This window comes from Ammospiza nelsoni, chromosome 6 (assembly GCF_027579445.1).
Source record: "Ammospiza nelsoni isolate bAmmNel1 chromosome 6, bAmmNel1.pri, whole genome shotgun sequence".
In the NCBI taxonomy this organism is placed as follows: Eukaryota; Metazoa; Chordata; class Aves; order Passeriformes; family Passerellidae; genus Ammospiza; species Ammospiza nelsoni.
The window spans coordinates 31,139,720-31,159,330 of NC_080638.1; the positions used below are offsets into that span (position 1 = coordinate 31,139,720).

At 44.3% G+C, this 19,611-nt stretch overlaps 1 protein-coding gene across 2 annotated transcripts in view; it reads right to left on the minus strand.

Annotated features, from left to right (window-relative positions):
• Positions 1–19,611, minus strand: part of GALNT16 (polypeptide N-acetylgalactosaminyltransferase 16) — a 74,479-nt gene that overhangs the window by 36,799 nt on the left and 18,069 nt on the right. For both annotated transcript variants that reach the window (XM_059474049.1, XM_059474050.1), the window contains exon 2: positions 700–875. In XM_059474049.1, coding sequence (XP_059330032.1) covers positions 700–875 — 176 coding nt within the window. The remainder of the gene's footprint in view (positions 1–699; positions 876–19,611) is intronic.

A 19,611-nucleotide genomic window follows, 5' to 3' on the forward strand; every position in this document is an offset into this window, starting at 1 on the left:
TACAGAGAAAACTCCAACCCCTCCTTTTGTTTACAATACCTGTGGTTTGTCTATTGAAAACAGGATCAGTGTTCTCAGAGAGCCCAAGGACAGAATGTTTGCCTTTTATGGGAAAACTGAGAATCTTATTGTTTATAAAGTGGTGCTTGAGAGAGCCTAATTGTTCATAGAATCAAGCCTGGGAAATGCTTTACAACTACCTTTTACTTTTCCCTCTGCTGTATACCTTCATGGCCTCTTTCTTTAAGCCATGCTTGAACCAGGCTCTCCACAAGAAACACAAAACCAGCTTCAGACAGCCAGAGCACAGCAGGTGAGGAACACCAGAGCAAAGCAAGGCTGCAACAAAGGTGCACTTTGCAGCCAGGACAGAAGGATGCCAAGGGAAGCCATGAGCGTAGGGGCAGGGAAAAACACAACTGTCCAATAAGCAATCTGAGCTGCAGTGGAGGGGCTGTGCTTAAACAAGATGATGCTTGGACCTGGAAAAAGAGGTGTTAGGAAAGTCTCAAGCTGGGACTGAATTTGTCAAGGCTCTCCAAGCATTTGAGACCTTTCTAGATAAACCATGAAATTCAGTGAAACAGTGGACCAAAGGAAAACCCAAAACATACTTTGTCAGCGTTACAGACCGACAGCAGAGAGCAGCGGGCTCCTGCAGCAAGCCGCAGCACGGCTCGGAGCAGGGCTGCAGGGTACCTGTAGTGCCTGGTGTCCCGGATGGGCCGATCGCTGCTGAGTTTGTCACTCTCCAGCTGGTTAAAAGCGTGCTGCCGGTAGGGGTCCTCTCCAGCCTTCAGCACCTTGGAGGACAAGTAAGCCTTCTCGTCAAAACCCCGCCGGCTGCTCTTCTCTCCCGGGGGAGCCCTCGTCATCTAGAGCAGAGACAAGCATCAGAGCATCAGGGACAGCAGCTGGCCCATGCTTAGACAGAGGTAATAAGTTCAGACATTGCCACACATCTGGAAGTTGCCCAGGTATGGGGGAAGGCAGGATAGGCAAGAGCTTGGAAAGGAAAGCAGGAGTCCCCACAGACAGGGTGTTAAAACTGCAGGCTTTGCTGTTTGCTGTCCTTACTGACTGAGCTTGGGATGGAAGCTGCTGTTCCTGATAGCACAAGCAGAGCCAAGTTCCCTTTAGCACCTGTTACACAGAATGTGTGAGACTGCAGGCATTTGGAAACCCTTCCAGGCAATGAATGTCTGAAAGCAGTCTCCAGCCAAGGTGGCTGAGACACCATATTTTGAGGAAAAGCAGTTTCAGCCATTCAACAATCATTGCATACAAACAGAGAGGCAGCTGATTAAACAGGTTCCCTGCTGTGCCGTGCTCAGACTTGCCCAGTCTCACAGATGCCCTTGACAGAGTTGAAAGCTGTCCAAGACTGTCCTCAGTACCCCACAAGAGTTACAAGACCAGGGCCATCCCTCTCCCCTCCTAATTTTCCCTTAACTTTCCTAGGCCACAGAGTTAGTACAACATCAGCACCGGAAAACCATTCACAGGGTCATCAGGACAGAGGACAGGCACAGGTCTGGCTCTCTCTAAGGTACATGACTGTATTTGGAAACAACCCACAAACTCTAAAATACTTTCTTATAAAGCTATCAAGATTGTTTATAAAATAAAAGTAGTTTAACAAATTTTCTGTGGTAGCTGTTTGATAAACCAAATCATGAAGACAAAATACTCCCAGCTTTGCAAGGGAGTGCTCAAGCTCCCTAAAACTGCTGCAAGAGACAGATACCTGCACCTACACATCTCATCCAAAGCACTAGGTAATCCCCAGATCTTGAGATTCTTCTATGTAAAATAGCTTGGATGCTCTTTACTACTAGGCTTGATCACATTTCTCCCTCTGCTAAAGGTCTCCTTTCAGGAGTTACAGAGAGCAAGAGACCAGGGAATGGTCCTCAGTATCACACAACATGTGGGTTGGGCTAGAATTCAAGAGACCCAACACCACAGCAAATTCCTTAAGCAGGAGAGTGCTTAGAAGAACATTCATCTCTGCAACTTTCTCTGACAAGGGCTACCCTTTAGTGCAGACAGCCCTAGGAGAACCAGACAGTCAGATAAGATGATGGCAAATGAAATTCACCATAAAGAAGGGCAAGACAATGAACATTAGAAAAAATAAATTGAACTACTCATGTACATTGATGGATTTCAAATGAACCGTGACCACTCAGGCTACAGATCTGAGCATCCCTGTGGACAGCTCAAATGAAACCCTGCACTCAGTCTGCCGAGATGGGAAATGCAGCAAATTGAGTGCACTGCAAATGGGACAGAGAAATCTGAAACCATCGTGAGCAGTTATATGCAACCAGTGGCAGCCCAGCAGCCGTGGCCAGAGCACAAGCTTTGTCAAGCCTGTATCTGGAAGGAAGCTACTGGAGGATGAAGAGAAATTAGAAGTTAGGACTGTTCCATTTGGAGAGGAGATGAATTAAGTCAGGAAAAAAAAAATTAAAGTGGGCCATAAAATTATGCCTAATACAGCCAAAGTTAGCCTGAGCTCACATTTCCCTTTCTCATCATACAAGAATGAGGCAAACATCTTTTCATGGGGGAAAGAAAAAGAGCTACTATTTTCAGCACTGAGAAATTCCTTCAGCCACTGCACAAGCAAGGCAATGTTTATGGATCTGCCCTTGTGTAGGACACACACAGGCACACTCCAGTGGGTGAGTTTGCCTCTGCTCCGCTCCTCCGGAGTCCTGCTCTGCCACCCCTTCTCCAGGGATGCTGCTGCCATCCCCTCTGCCCCTTGCAGCCACCACCACATCACCTGGGCATGGTGCTGGCTTACAGGAACATCTAGGCTACTTTATGGCTGCTTGCACAGCCTGCTGCCTAGAATCTTCCTCGAGTTTGTATTTTCAGTATGATGAGAAAACAATTACTTTCATACCTCTAAAAACTGAAATGTTTTCTTTCCTTAAATCATACAAGGAGTTTTGCTGAACTCAGCTTCCATTTGTTTTTCCTTTTGCCCTAGAAAACAATGCTGATTTGAAGCAAAAGCCCAGCTTATCACACACCTTTAAATACTTTGCAATCACATGCTTGCCCTTTGATACTTATCACTTGTCCCTCCAAGTCCCATAAAAGCAACAGTTGGTTTTGGTTTATGTTGCCAGGAACATACTAGAAAATGCTGGAAATGACAAGATATCTTCAGGAGACATTTTTCCCAGGACAGTGAAAGGGCTGGGGAGCAGGGTCTGGCAGGCAGGAACAATCCTAGGCCCCAGCCAGAAGTGGGTACCAGGGCAGCCCCAGGAATTGGGCACCTCTCTGGGGAAGGACAGGATGAGGGCACACCTTGGCAGGGCCAGGCTATGAGGAGCTGGAGACCAGTCCTGCTGCAGCATCACTGGGGCAGGGCCTGTGAGACCCTGGGGAGACACCTCCCAGTCCCAGGGAGTGGGCAGGGACAGGAAGGCCCTTTATTGCCCTAAAAGCCGTGACATTTAAACTTGAACTCTCGGGGGTAATTCTTCTAGATACTATGGTTCTCACATTACTTATACATCAAAAAGTGATAAAAGAGCACTAGGAAATGATTGACAGTTAAGAGTTAAGTCCCACTTGCAGTTTTATCTCAGACAGTATCTCTTTGGGCTCTCTTCAAAGGGAGGATTCAGAGGATGATAGCTAGGAGGGCCTGGCTTCAGCTTCCAGAAAGGCAGCTAATCGATAGATAATCAACAAGAAACCAAACATCCATCTATGAGCACCAAGAAGATAACAAGGTAATAAATAGGGGCTAACTGAGATTTGTCAAGACCGAGTCATGTCAGACTAATCTAATTTTCTTCTGTGATAGAGTAATCAGGCTCAAGGCTATGGAGAAGCAGGAGACAGATACATCATGACTTAGATGTTTTTGGTAGGGGCTGTTAAGATGCTGTCATTAGCAAGCTAGAAAAGTAATAGTCTGGGTGAAACTACTGCAGAATGTGTGAAACTGGTTGGAAAGTTACTGCCAGAGCATAATTATTAGCTGTTACTAGAGCAGAGAGGTAAGAGCAGGTCTTTAGGGGTTTGTTTCCGATCCAGCACTACTCAGTATTTTCATAAATACCTTGGATTCAGACACAGTAAGTTTGTCAAATCCATAGGAAATCCAGAAAAAATGCCAGACACATTGGGTAACAGGGTTAGAATTCAAAATTAACTCAACACATAGAAAATACGTCTGAAAACAGTAAAAGCAATTCAATAAGGGCACTGCAGACCTTTACAGTTCACCAGGTCTGTGCTGATACAAAATATGGCAGACACAGCACAGTAGCAACCCCTCAGAAAAGCCCTAGACATTACAGCTCATTACAAACCACATGACAGAAAAGTCAGATTAAAAAAGCAGAGCAAACACAATCCTGAGTGCAGCCTAGACAGTTATGAACTAGCCTGACAAAGTGAATATAAAGCTTATCTTTAAGGACTGACTTGCTTTATCAGATTATATTCCTAGAACATAGATGTTGCACTACAGGACATTTATTGCTGTGAAGTCAAACAATACTTGACAGGAACAGTGCTGGTTCTCTATGAAACCCTGCCAAACCCTGTCTGAAGGGTGGACTAATATCTACCCTCCTCTTTCCTGTCTCCTCACCTTGACACCTCTGACTTCAGGAAGTAATCAATATAAGCAGATATTAGCTGTAGTGTATTAAAGGCACATTAGGTACAGCTGAGTGCAGAGTCAATACCAACGTTTTACCATACCAACAGGACAGTTCATACCCCTCAGTCCTTGATGTAGATACACACCCTCTATCCCCATGCTTGAGGCTGGAAGTGCGAGTTAGGGGAGCAGAAGAGCCCAGCTCCTTATGACTGCTGGTCTCTGATAGATTAAAACAAAAAAAAAGCTACAATGAAGCAGAAATAAAGATGAATAGGCACTGGAAATGTGAGTGTCTAGACTAGGGATTAGCAAACAGTTTGCACAAATTAAGTTTTGTCCCAAACATTGCTGTGACCTCCAAAAAAATTCACATATGAAAATTTCAGCAAGTACTGTAAACCTTCTAATCTTATTTCACCATTTCTCATTTTCACATATACTTTTCCCTTTCAGTGACAGAATGGAATCAGATGCTCTTCTGCTGTTTGAAAGCATGTTCTGATTTGTATTTTGACAAGGCCCAAGAGACGAGAAACTATTTAAATAGCAAAATTAACTTTGTAAGCAAGGGATTTAGGTAAAGGAATTAATGCTGTGCATGTCTATGAAAACTTGAGAGCCTCATTTCTCAACTAACACACGGATGTTCCTCTAGGCCTGATTCCTTGTGAAATAGCAAGACTATAATAGAGACAGTGCCATTAATCTCTGTGCATTGTCATAGTCTGCCATCAGACACAGGCACATCAGCTGCCATGTGGTGCTAACAGCCACTAAAACCAGAGCTGGGGAATTCAGGGTCCCAAGGTGCATCCTTTTAACAGCAGGCTTGGCCAAGTTCAAAAAGAATAACCATACTCCAGGGGTCATGAGGAATCACTACTTAATTAGAGTAAGGTATGTAAAACTCTCAAAGGTAAGTGCAATTAATAATTTTACAGTTACTGTGAAATTAGTCCAGCAGCAGTTTTATGTGACAGGACATACACTTTGCAGCTCTTGCAGTTCTCACAAGCATTTAGTGCCAGTAAAACAAATGGAGTAGGGGTTGCCATGCTTCTCCTTTGTTTTAAGCTCATTTTCACAATTGCCTCAGCTCTGTCAAACCCCAGAAGCATCAATTGCAAGCCATCCCCACTAAGTGTCCTTCCATGGAAGACCTAACAGACCAGAAAGGTCTAATTGACCAATATGGACACAAAACAAGCCAGGGAGTAACAACTTGAGGCCCCCCTTCAATTTACCCTGCTGCCACAGCCTCAGACACTTGCACTGCCATGAACCCCAACCCTGCCAGCCTCCCTCCCAATGAGCTCTGCATGCCCAACTCCCCCCAGCAGACTTCTCTCCTCTGAACTGAGGAGTGTCCAGTTTAGTGCCAATTTCAACCCATCATATTGAGACACAAACTTGCTGGCTGTGCAAATCCTCATTCCTCAGAACAAAGGCAAGAGCCAGCCCACCTCTGCAAACCCCCCTGGTGCTGTTGGGGCCTGCATGGTGCGACATTTCTCTGTAGGCTCACTCCACGTGCTCCACACACTGTCCAGTGACCTGAAGCAAAGTGCCAGAGAGAACAAGCCAGCACAGCACAACCACCAGCAGTGAGATGCTGGGAAGCAGAGCAGGGCTTGGGGATGCTACAGAGACAGGAGCTGCTCAGCTCTGTAACCCACACACTGGACATGGATGGGCTAGGACTGACACAGATCACAGGGCAGGACTGAGATCTGCAGCAAATCCCAAAAACTTCTGAGGGACCAAGCTACTCTCTGTGGGCTGAACCTGCAAAATTATATGAGCTAAATGCCTGTTGCCAAAAGCATTTGCTTTAGAGGGTGTGTTGCATTTCTAGTTTGCATTAGGAATCCCAGTGTACACAAGGATTTTGTGATGTCTCAAGAAAAATCTGCACACTTCTGCAAAAAACTGTTCCTAGTCCTCAGAGACAAAAGCCTGTGCCTGACAGCACAGGGCCTGTTTTATTCATGCTTTGTTAAACTGTGTAAAGCACTTTAAATGTGGTTTGGGAACCATGCACTTATGGAACTTCTACTATGAAATTTAAAAAAGAAAATTACCACAGTTAAATAGAACCATCACTGTTCTTTGAGAAGTGCAAGTGCTAACAGCAGAGCCCAGAGACCAATTTGAATGTTTCACTTGTAGCTTGCACAAACTGGAGTAACATGATGGAAAGAGTAAAGCAACTTGATCAGCTCTCATGGCACCTAGCTAGTCACAAAAGAATTTCTGCTGCCATTAACCCTGGGCAATCCTGAGGTGTGCTGCCAGTTCCAAGCTGGAGACCAGCAGCAGACACCCAGCAGGGCTATTTCCAACGCCCTCTGAGAAGAGCCCATGGTCACCAGCTCACAGGGCTTCTCGAGGCCCTGTGACAGAGCTGTAGTTGCCATGGGATGGCAAAAGTTAGAAACAGAGGTTCTCTGCTGGGGTTTGCTTTCCAGTACTAATGCTTGCCCAAAGTGCCTCTCTACCTCCCTATTCTTTTCCATAGCCTCTGGGTATTTATTACCTTCTGTGTGTGCAGAGGCAATTCTCTGTCAGCTCTGCAAGACTTGCATCTCAGCTTTCTTCTGGTTTTGCCCTGAGAAGCCTTTTCTCTTCATGCCTGTCTCATGACTAGAAAGGCATGCCATTCCACCAAATAATTTCTATTTTGCTCTTCTTTTCTTCCCTAACAGTTTTGCCAGACACTGAGTTGTTGACAAGGAAAGTGTCCTCAAGAATCTGACCTGCAAAGGTAGAAATTCCAAACAAGATAAAAAAGGAGAAACAACTACATTTCTGTGTTTGGTTTCCATAGCAATGTTCTCCCCACAACCAGCAGTTTTTGGATGCAATATTCAGACCCTCCTCCGAGAGATACAGAAGATGGCACAATGTATTCCATTTATTGCCTACAGCATAGGTTAGGTGAACATCACAGGCTTCTATGATGTCTGCTACAAGCAGACACAGGTGGTTGGTGTGAAGAGTTTAGAAACAGGATGTTCCTGACTGACAGGTCACAACAGTGTGTTGTTGATGGACAAGGTTTGGCCACTAACCTTCAAGCAGACTTGCTGTGGTTTGTCAGCTGGTCTTTTGGGCAGTTTAAGGGAAGAAAGCAACACATAGAGAGCAAAACAGTGTGTGGGAAGTTTACAGGGAAGCAGCAAAAAAAAAACTCCCTTGAGTAATTAAATTATTGTCTCTATCATGAGCAGTGATTCTCTGATACTCTCATCCAACTTCTCAGCAAAGAGAAGGGTGGTATCTGTCCCACCATATCATAGAAACAGGCAGTCCCCCAGCCAGGGAATAATGTGCTCTGACTCCATGAATCAGAAGGCTGAACAAATGCTTTATTAAGCTATATTATATTACACTAATACTATACTAAATTGCTTACTAAAGAGATACTATACTAAAAGAATACTAAAGAAAAACCCATGACTGTCTGAGACAGTTAGGACCCAGCTTTGGCCCAATTGGCCAAGGAATCAAAACAACCTTCACCGGTGTCCAATTAACAAATCACTTGGGGTAAACAATCTCCATAACACATTCCCTATGTGCAAAACAACAGGAGCAGTGAATAGTGGTAAGAATTGTTTTCTCTTCTCTCTGTGCTTCTCACTGCCTTCCCCAAGAAAAATCCTGGGAGAGAGTTGTGCCTGCTGCTCTCTGTGAAGAGAGCTGCAGCCTCAATACCACACTCCCAACTCCCTGCTATCCTGTGTAAGTACTTGCAGTCTTGCTTCTGAGGCAGCCACGTGGCCTCTGCCTAATGGTCCTACTTAGCCATCTCTTTAGTGTCTCTGTGGAGAAGCATCCTTCCTGCAATTGTTCATCCAGATCCTGCATGTCCTGTCTACAGGAGGGAAGAGATGCTTCCAGGAAGCCTGGCTGGATCACTTTGCCCAGATCTCAAGGACATGCAATGCAGCATGGGTTGACAACTGGAAGACAGCCAAAAGTAACACAGAGTGCACAAGTGCCAGCACTACAGCACGCATCAGTGTCATTCACTTTGCAAGCAGCAGCCCAAAGAGCATGGGATGCTTGTTGCTGCACTGGTTACACCAGCTCAGCACCACACTGCGTGCAAAGTTACTTCCACACCAACTGGCCTCTCTCCATGCCCACCTAGATTAACAAATGCATAAATCCTGCCAATTTGGATTCCCCTCTGAATAGTCATGATGTATATTCATTGTAGAATGATAATCTGAGCAGTTAGAATTTATTATACAACCTCTCACGTGACAGGTGCACAATACTACTCTTTATCCTGCTCCACTGCTGACCTAGGGAGATATAGTTTATATAGATATAACATATAGCATAAAGAGATGACTTCTATCAAGTGTGTCCCTCTTTGACCCAGCTGTTCAATCCTGAAGAGACTTTCAGCAGTTAACAAGGATTAGACACTAAACAGTGTTCTGGCCCAGATACCCAGAGGCAGGAAGACATTGTCCATAGCTGGAGGGAGGGGATATGATGCCCTAAGGTGTCCTTCTGGCCTTTTGTTTTCAGGAATGTTGAATAAAGCAAAGCAATGGGAGCAAAAAGGGCTTCAAAGATAGACACCTAAGGGCATTCTCTTCCAAACAGCTTGGAGGAAATAAGTCTGCTCAGAACCATAGAGATTCATACCCCAGATGAGGTAATGCAGTTGCCAAGGTGCATTTCTTCCCTCAGTTTGAAGTCTAATGCACACAAATGTCTATTATGAAACTGTACAATATATTTATGATATTTACATACATTGATTTTGTATAAAAAAGACCCACATGTCCAGACTCACATACATCTGGCTTCTATATTTATTCAGTCATTATCTCATACCCTGGAATAATGCTATTTGTTCCCTATTCAGCAAACTTTGTTGTGACATGAACACTACCATTTTTGCTCATATGAACCTTTATGCTGTTGTTTTCTGCTGGAGTGGAATACAATGTGGAAAACCCCATGAGAAATAGTGAGTGGATAGTTTTCAAAACTGCTGACTACCAACACAGGTGGGGAGTGTGAGGTCTGTAGGGTTGCTGTTCCTTGAAACAGCACTTGTTTTCCAAGCACATTTCCCTGTATCCATAAATATCCATGACAACATCTGGTGTCAGGGAGAAAACAGACAGGACAGCACACTCTTTGAATACCTAAGGGACTAGGCTGCTCATGCTGGCACCCCCATCAAAGCAGCAGCACTGTCAGAAAGAGAGCCCAGCAGGTAGCTGGGGACACAGCGCCTCTGGGTATGAAGGTTTTGCACAGAGAAGATGGTCACATGGACATGAAGCTGTCTGCATCCAGACATCTGTTTAGTATTACACAGGAAACCTACTCAGCAAAAGCCATCCAGGTTACTTACTGTATGCAGGAATACTGCTCTGCTAAAGGTCATACCTACACAACCTTTAAAAATGTGTTTTGAGGTCCTTCAGAGTAAAAATGGTGCTATGTGAAGCTTTTTTTCTTTTGGAAAAATATCCTTGTCTTCATAGATATTTAAATATGCAATGAATGCCTTTGGTTTCCCAGTGATTTTGAACTAGGAAAACAAAGAAGAAAAAGGAACAGTATTCAGTTAGTTGTCTTCTAACTGTTAGATACTCAGTGGCCACTTGGGTATTACCTGAACCCTGATTTATAGCACCTGTATCAAGACAGACTGACATACAGCATTCTATATCAAGATGATGTTCCCATGGCCACCTGGTAACAGTCAAAAAGCCAACTAGACAGTTCAAATGAGGGTGGTCCATGTCTTCATAAATCATCAGCCACATAAACTGCATCTCTCCCTGCCCACTCCCCCACCTACACTGTCTGCACAGGCACAACATGTGTGCGTGCCTGCCTGCTGATTTACTAATCCATTCCCTTTGAACCCCAGTGACCTACATTCAGTCCTTTCCTCCCAGTGAATCACAACTGTCTGGAGTGACAGATGCCACCACAGATATTTTCACAGAAAAGGAGAAAGCAACTTTAGGCCTCATAAGCTGCTAACACAGTAAGCAGTGAACTGGTTACCTAAGAGATGAGCAGAGATGGCACTGAGAAGCAGGCACCACTCACCCAAAGTATTAAAGTACTTAATTTTGTTAAACTCGCAGCTCATTTTCTTTGCCTTCAAGATCACACTGTAAGGGCTTTTTCTAAGGCTAGTGAAAGGAAGCTGAAGTACCTCTTTAATAATTCATCCTCAAGAGCTTTAAATTGAGATTAGAAGATTAAGCATAAAATAGTGCGGTTTTGCAACTGGCCAACATTCACACTCCACAAAAATACTGTGCACATGCACAGCTGAGCCAGGAAGACAAAGGGACACCTCAGGACATTTTACACCCCCAGCAGGGACAAAGTCACCCCCACAGCAGGAGATGGGAATTTCTCCCTGTCTTCCAACAAGGAATTTTTTTTTTTTTTCTAATGTGTTTTTGTTGGCATGTCTTGCTCAAACAGTCATGGTTTTAAATATAAACCAATTCTGCACCAACTCTCTCCGCTCTCCCCATGTTAGTCACCAGACTGACCCTGTCCCTCCTCTCACAGGGAGCTGCACCAGGCAGGTGAGAAGCACTGCACATCCTGCAGATGGAGCCGGGCGGCAGTCCGGCCCCAGGAGCCACACTCCTTCCTGCCTTTGTGCCAGCTGGGCCCAGTACCATGCTGCTTCTGGAGGCTGGCCCACAACCCCAGAGCCTGCAAGGGACCTGGTCTTCCCAGGAGATAACACCTGAACAGTTTCTGACCGTGATGAGTCCAGTAATTTGCCACAATGCTCCACACAGCTCCTCCTCCCATTAGCTTTGAACATCACAGAGAACGGCTTTAGGCAGGACATATTGTTTGGGAGTCAGACAGGCCCAATACGAAAATGCAAATTGTCCGTAAACCAACAACAAAAGTGACATTTAGCAGTGTGACTTAATATAGCTCCTCATGTCGCTGCAGAATCATGACCTGGTTTCTTAGAGAATTTCAAGACTGACCTTCAGCTCACAATGTAAACTTGTATTTTGGAGGTTTGAAGCTATGAGATCTACTGCCAAAGACTGTACAGACATTCCATCTGTAGTGACAATAGTGATGGTGCATATACATCCATGATTTATTACAAAAATGAGTCCCTTTGTATAAGATCAACTTCACTCACATCTTCTCTGCTAAGCATTCAGCCCTGCAGCATGCAACATTGTTTTCTAATAGTGGAAAAACTCACTGCCTATTCATCCATGAAGATTTGAGACTATCAGGCCATTGCCATTTTGTTTAGGAACCAAATGATATTCCATTTTAATTGATTAATTTTTCAGTTACTGCATTGCTCCAATTCCAGGACTTAGCAATCAATGGGAACTGACAAAACCCTCAGAGCTGCACTCTGCTTCTGTTTGGGTCTCCATTTGCAAAGGCATTAAATTCACCTCTCCAACAGCAAATTTAATCAAGGATGCATACCAATGAAGAATCACACAATGGGCTCATATATGCCTGTCAAATATGAAAAACACCTGTGTTATGCTATGCAGTTATCCTCTGTCATTCCAGACTTCAATCACTAATAATAGAGGTTCCCTCAATATCCCCTCAGCTCTGCCATTTAGTCACTGTCAACCAGGAAAGAGCTGGGCACATAAGGAAGAGTAGAACTACTGAATCATCACAAAAACACACTCAGGACAGGTATTGCCACAACCACTGCTCATGGAAGTTCCACCCATCCACAAGTGCTGCAGCCCCTCACACAGCCCCTTGTCTCATTCTGCAGGCGCAAACTGCAGCAAAACAAAGTCAGTAATAATGAGGATCTGGGTCCCCTTGGGACCAAGTTACAGGCCTGACTGTGATTTCAGGCTTCAAATTTTTTAAAGCTGTGCTGTGTGAGATATCAGTGGGGCCTTAGTCTGGACACTTTTGGCACACCATTTGTTTCTGTTGTACTTTGCACATGATTTCAGGGAAGCAGAGGAAGAGCTCCAGAGAGCTCAGTCGCCTGCATGAGGGCACACGTTGGCATGTAATTATGTTCAGTCTTGCCAGTTAAAGCTTTTAGTGGACATGCATGATAGAAGTAGCTTTGTACTGACACTTACAATTCAGGATTGCCCTTTTTGTTGAGTGCCTAGCCCTACAACCTTAAATATGCCTTTTTTTATATTGGCCTGGAGAGGAAGGGACAAGAGAGAGAGCTCTAAGCTTATGAGTGACAGCTGTATAAAGACCTGTATATATTAACAGATCATGAAGAGTGCTTCATCAGTACATCTTGCTTAAATATCTTAATTAGGGAGAAAGATTGAAGAATGCTATCCTGGCAGTTGGCTGGATTGTGAGTGGTGAATGCTATTGGGCATGAGAGCTAATGTTCACATTGTGGTTGCAGGGACCTCACTGGCAGCTGCCTTTGTGCTAATCAAAAACAAGATTTGAACAGTTAAGTCTGTTTTGTTCAGTATAAGGTGCTCTGCTGAAGAGTGCTGCTCTTTATTGGCATTTGGGTGTGCTGCTGGTCCATCCACCTTCAGCACTGGCAAAGAGAAACTGCCTGGAAGAGGGTATGGCGATGAATACACTGCCTGTGTGCCATTGGTCCACAGCCTTGCCATGGTCAGGCTACAGAACACTTTTTACTTTCAACCAGCTTAGGTAAGAAATGCTTATTATAGACTGTGATGCAGAATTACAAGCTAATTTCTTTCTCATTAACCTTTTGTAATCTAGGGACAGGCCTCCTGCTCCATATCTATAACAGTCTTTTCAAGTTTTTGTGGGTTATCAGGGTTTGGAGGTTTTTTAAAGTGTATTTTGAGATATCTTTGATGCTTGAAACAACAGTTCTGCTTTTGGTTTTATTTTTTTTTAATATACTTTGAACAAACCTCTCAGCACATTTCCTTTCTTCATGTTTGTTCATTGCCCATGTTCCCTTGTGGAGCCAGAAATGCTGAGACCCAACAAGAGCAAGCCAGAAATGTGAAGAATATCTCAACTTTTTTTTCTGTTTGGGAGGAAAAGCTGTTTTACATACTCCATACCTCAAACAGGCTGTTTTGCTTTTAATCTTTACATCACTACCACAACTTCCAGCTACAGATTTATACATTATTTGTCTTTTGGGTTATGAATGCCATTTACAACATAGTTAAAATGGTTTCTAAACAAGAGCCATTTTCCAGAGCAAATAAAGAGTTGTAAGAAAGGGAACCTTAGTGCTAAGCAGTTTAATTTTTCTAAAATTCTGAAAGATAGCAGGAAATTGAGTCCTCTCTGAGTACTCTGTGTGTGTTTGTTGCTTCCTGTTTGTATTTTTATTGTGGCTGAGATTCTGCTGATGTCACTGACAATTTTACCACTGAATTTAACTAGTAATTTACAATCACTCAGACTTTTACACTGTGTTTTTCTGAACACAAACAAAGCCTTTGTGCTTCAGGCAGCTTTTTGTGGAGAGGAAAAAGCAGAACTCACTGAGCAGCGCTCATCCTCATGAGCAACGCTGTGGGTTTCATGGAGCTGCACTAAGCAGCACTAAGCCAGAGAAGTCTTTGCATTCCAAGAGGCAGCTTCCTTTATACATGCTAGGACCCTGGCAGGATCACCCTTAGGGAGGATGCAGGAAACAAGATTTCTCTTTTTTAGGAGGCAGCATTTTCACAGAATCACAGAATGGGCAAAGTTGGAAGGGATCACAGTGGGTGATCGGTCAAACCTCCCAGCTCAAGCAGGGTGATCCTAGATCCACATGGCACAGGATTGTGTCCAACTGGTTCTTGTTCTTCCATTCTGTTTGATCAGAGAGCATCTTTCTTCTCTATTGTCATAACAGTGTAATTAGACTGATGCTGAAAAAATAAAAGCTCTAGAAACTGATTGCAGATGTCCCGTCCTGTTCACGGTTGTATTTAAGCTGCTGACGGGACAAAGGAAGACTCCACAACCTCTCTGAGCAATCTGTTTCACGCGAATGGTCACCCACAGAGGACAGAAGTTCCTCCTCATGCTTAGGCGCATCACTTCCTGCCCATTGCCTCTTGTCCTATTGCTCAGGACCATCGAGCAGCGCCTGGCTCCACCCTCTGACACTCTCCCTTCAAGACTGAAAAGGTCTCCTCTCAGTCATCTCTTCTAGAGGCTGAGCAGGTCCAGCTCTCTCAGCATTTCCTCACAAGAGAGATGGTCCAGTTCTCTCCTTGTCTTTGTCATTTTGAGGTCTTTTCTCCTCTTCAAAGCCAGGCCTTCTCAGGACAGGTCTTTTCTTCTTCTAACATCAGCCTCTATAATTATAGCAGAGTCCCCTACACCTCTGTAACTGCCACTCTGGAAGTTCCTTCCCTTCTCCTTATCTATTGCCCCATCCTGCAGTATTTCCCACTGGATGCTTGTGGACAGGAAAATGGCTATGTATCCAAGCTACCAAGATACCCCATGCCATAGGCATGCTGTGGAAGGACCTGCTCCATCTCTGCCAGAAACTCAACATACTCTGCTACTGGTACCTTCCCTCTAGTAGGATTTTGCCACTGCCCAAAACAGTGGAAAAATGGAAAACAAGAATGAAAACACAGCAAAACCCAGAACTACTGCACACACAAATAAGCACCACACTAGGGGAGAAGTTGAACTCTTTGCCTTTTCCCAGGCCTGCCATTGAATGTGCTGCAAATGATACCCATTTCCTTCAACTAGCCTAAGCCCTCCAAATGTCAGATGAAAGACTCAAGCTGTTCTTAAACTCAAACTGCAGGATATTCCAGTGCTCCAGAATGCATTTGGCTGCTCATCTCTCATTGCCTGGATGGGTAGCAATCAGGCAGTGACAGACACACACCAACAGCCTGCAACTGCTCCTAGCCTGCTTCAGGCAGAGGGAGCAGTAGGTCTCATGTTTGGAAAGATCCTAAGGTATCATAAACCTGCTGCAGTTTCCCTTTACAGCACATTTCTACCTCTGATTGCATATGCAACACCAGGGCACAGGCTATAAAGCCCAAGCCTACAGTTAATACAGAGATCTGCCTGCATTTCTAGATGTTTGTTACCACAGCAATACCACAGTACTTTTTAGCTTGTTTTGTTGCTTTTGGGTTTTTTAAAGCAAAGTCCTTATCCAGTGCACACAGAACCAGTTCCCAGTTACGTGAGAAGGAAACCTCACAGTGTGCCGTGGATGTGGCAGAGCCTGCTGCCTGGGAGCAGGGTGCTGAAAGGAGATGCTCAGCTCCTGCCTCAGCCCCACGGAGAATGCAGGGCTCTGCCCACTTCATTCACCAAAGCCCTTTCTGACGCCTGCACCCAGCATGGTGTTGCTTCCTACCCACGCTGATCAGCACCACATCACTGCACTTCTTACCTCTTGGGGAGCTCTTGTGATTAACTTTTCTCAGAACACCCATCAGATTCTTAGGAGCATGTACTTTCAGCTTCTGCCTCAGACAGCTCAGCCAAAAGCAGCTTACAAGACCAGCACAAATAAAATAAAGCCAACTTTTCCTTCAATGCTAGAGTATGCTTTGGGTCTGGTAGTGATCTACAGAAGCCTTAAAATGACCATCCTAAGACTGTTTTCCAGGCCTGCCATATCAACACACAGCTTGGACAACAGCTTGTTTTTCAGCATACCATTTACAGGCTACTCCAAAGCATGTGAAAAAGACAAAAAAAAGTTGAGTAACAGCTATTTACTCCTCAAATATAACTAATTGTAGTCATATTCAGAATCAAGGCTACCCACAGGAGAACCCTTCCAGAAGCAGAAAGAAATAAAAGAAATCTGCTGGCAAAAGAATGCATCTTTTTTTAAGAGTCAAACACTTGGTACATTTGGGTAATTTTGGAAAGCTGGCACTTTAGCAACCAATGCCCCAAGCTAGCGGAGCAGAAGAGCTTAGAAGCATACTTCATTAGAAACCAGTGAAGTTAAACAACAGAAAATTGTCTCCCACCATCAAACCTGTTATGAGGAATGTCCATCATAAAATGGAACAATTTTTGCACACCTGTCCTGCTGATGCACTTGGATTGCACACAACCCACATCTGTATGCCAGTTCACAGAGGGTAACTGCCTGGTACTGCTCCTGCAAATGAAGAATCGTTCCTTAAACACAGGCAGCACAGGTTTGTACTGCAACACTAAAGGCCTGGAACTGATAGATATCTGTCACTCATGCAAAACAAGAAAATTAATAATTTCATTAGAAGACAGCAGAAAGGTATCTTTCAAAAGTTCACTGATCTTTAGTCAGAGATTAGGGAAGAAAACCTGTTTCTCATTGCAGAAAAGTGATTTTTCTCACTAAAGGCAAAATTGTAACATGAGAAAGAATGCTTCAGAAATGGCTGCCTTGGAGAGAGACAATTGACACAGACCATGCACCGTAGTGAAGGCAATGCAATAGCAATTTATGTCTCTGCATTAAGCAGTGTCAACAGTTCAAATCCTACTGTGCCAGGCCTAAGACATGCTGATAGGTGTCAAGAGAAAAGATACCTATCTCAAGGAGCTGATTAACTTGGGAACACTAAAAAAAGCCATTAAAATCTCACCGGCGGAGGCATGTCCCATAGCAATCACAAGTAAATGCTCATTTATTGTGGTTTTAATCAATGGAGTTGAAAGTGTTTCATTGGTTTTGCTGCTGGGGCCTCTGCTGCAAGTCTCAGAGATCACCTCCAGCTAAAGAGGGGTCTACCCACTGCAAACCACTAGTGACTTTATCAAAGGATATATGTGTGAGTGATCACATCTTGAGCAAGCTCACCCTCAGGAGGGTAACCTGGCTTGTCCCCAGCTCTTGGATACCCCAAATCCTGCTTACCAGTGCCCAAGACAAGAGAAGCTGCAGAGGAAGGAAGGCAGCTAGGTCCCAGAGCTGCTTGCTCCACCATCCATTTCTGCAGGATGCCTCTGGAGCTTTTAAATGAAAGGTATTCAAGACAAACCTCTGCTTGATGGAGATGAAAGTGTAACAGCCAAATTGATCAGATTTGGCATCTTTTTAGGTATGTCAATTCTTTTGGTAAATACAGGGAGGCATTCTGATCTCCAGTGCTTTTCCTCAGGTGTCCAAATTTCTTGCCAGTATTACCACTCAAAAAGTAGGAGAAACTATAGAACTGAATTAGTACTTTGAAAAAAACAGGAAAGTAAGTACAAAGATGATAAAAATCCTCTGTACTGAAAAAAAAAAAAAAATCTCTGCAACAAGAACCTCAAGGCTTTCACTATATACAGACACAAATAACATGCACAAATCTCCCATACAACTCAGTTCAGAAACTGTGAATGTAGCCATGTCTTTGGTTTCCTAAAAAAAAATTGTTCCTTTTTTCCTCATCTGAAAGTGAGGAAGATGTACAGGAATGTTAAATAGCTGCTGTTCTCTGCAATCTAGACCCAAGGGGAAAACCAAAAGAAAATAAAGCTGGTCCTATCTTGCTACTTGCAATGTACTTCCCCTCCAAATTAGTTTTCTTTATCCATCCTGCCAGGTGCCCTGCAAGCTCTTCCCATCCCACATCACTTAGATGCTCTGAGTCAGAGGCTGTCAGACTTTTCTATCTACAGGTTAATATTCTTCCTGAGTTGTGCAGCCTTTTAGGCCAGTGGCTCAAACTGCAGGATATTCCCAGCAAGGCTGCTCCAGCTGTCCTTGGAGCTGAACTGAGAGCTGCTAGTGCAACTGGCACCTTTCTACTCTGTCCTCCACTCAGTGCTCAGCTGGAGCTGGGGGTGCAGCAACTGCCCCAGCAAACGACCATCTCTAAGCTGGTAACATCTTCACAGATGAAAGATCCTACACTTACTCCCTCACTCATCAGTTATGCCCGTAACAGACTCCTCCTCTTATAACATATAGAGCAATATTGCCAGAACCAATTTCCAAATGACTGATACATTTCGTAGGGAAGCAGCAAGTGAGAAAACCATATATAGGAAAAGCACCCACCCCCACCCTCTGTTCTCCTACACACATTCATCCCTTCAAGCTCTTCCCAGAGCATTGTGTTAATCCGTGTGAAGTAGTAAGTGGGGGAAAACTCTCTCAACTTCTTTTAATTAATAATGACTATGTTACCCTTGACTGCATACTTTCATGTTATCAGGCAAGTAACAGACATCATCCCTCTCATACCCCAATGTTAATACCAGGCTAACAACAGGAATTTTCTTTGCAGTCAACCCACCTGAAGCAAAACATTACTAGAATGGTGTCTTCACCTCCACTCAAGTGCTTTAACCTTGAGTACAAACATCATGGCAACAGAGCAAAAACAGGTTTCCTCAGAGACCACAGCTGGCATCTGGTAGAGACAACCTGGCTTTTGCTTCTCCTGTTTCCCCCCACACTCCTTCCAAATACTACTAACATCCCTCAGTGTCTTCTGCTGTCATCTTATTGCAGGGGTTCCATACTGTTGTCTCCTTATCACAAAAGTTTCATACCTTCTTGGTGTTTCTCATGGGCGCTCCCCAGAGCACTGACTTTCTTCTCCACAAAGCAGCCAAGTGACTCCAGTTCCCTTCTCAACCAGCCACCCCACTCTTTTATAGCGCTCTGCTTCTCATTGGTCACAGCTGTGGCCTGTTCCTAATCCTTGATAATTGGCCCAGCTGCAACTCCTTAGGGGTAAGATTACTTTCTACACTATCTTTACTTTCATATATTCTATCCCCTACATCTTCTCAGCCCAGCTACTGGAAGATGACCTCTGTCTCTAGACATAGCAGGGCCCACATCTGCAGGTATGGGACTGCACTGGCTCAGCCTGTGCCTCTCTCACAGCCCAAAGGGGAGGCAGTACCCAGGGACAAGGAAACAGGCATTATTTGCAGACAGATGGAGGGATGTCTTGGTAAGACTAGTTTCTCCTGCATTTCACAACCATCCTTAGCAGTGTCCCTACCAGCACCTGGCAAAATCTGGCAGAATGGCATAGTTG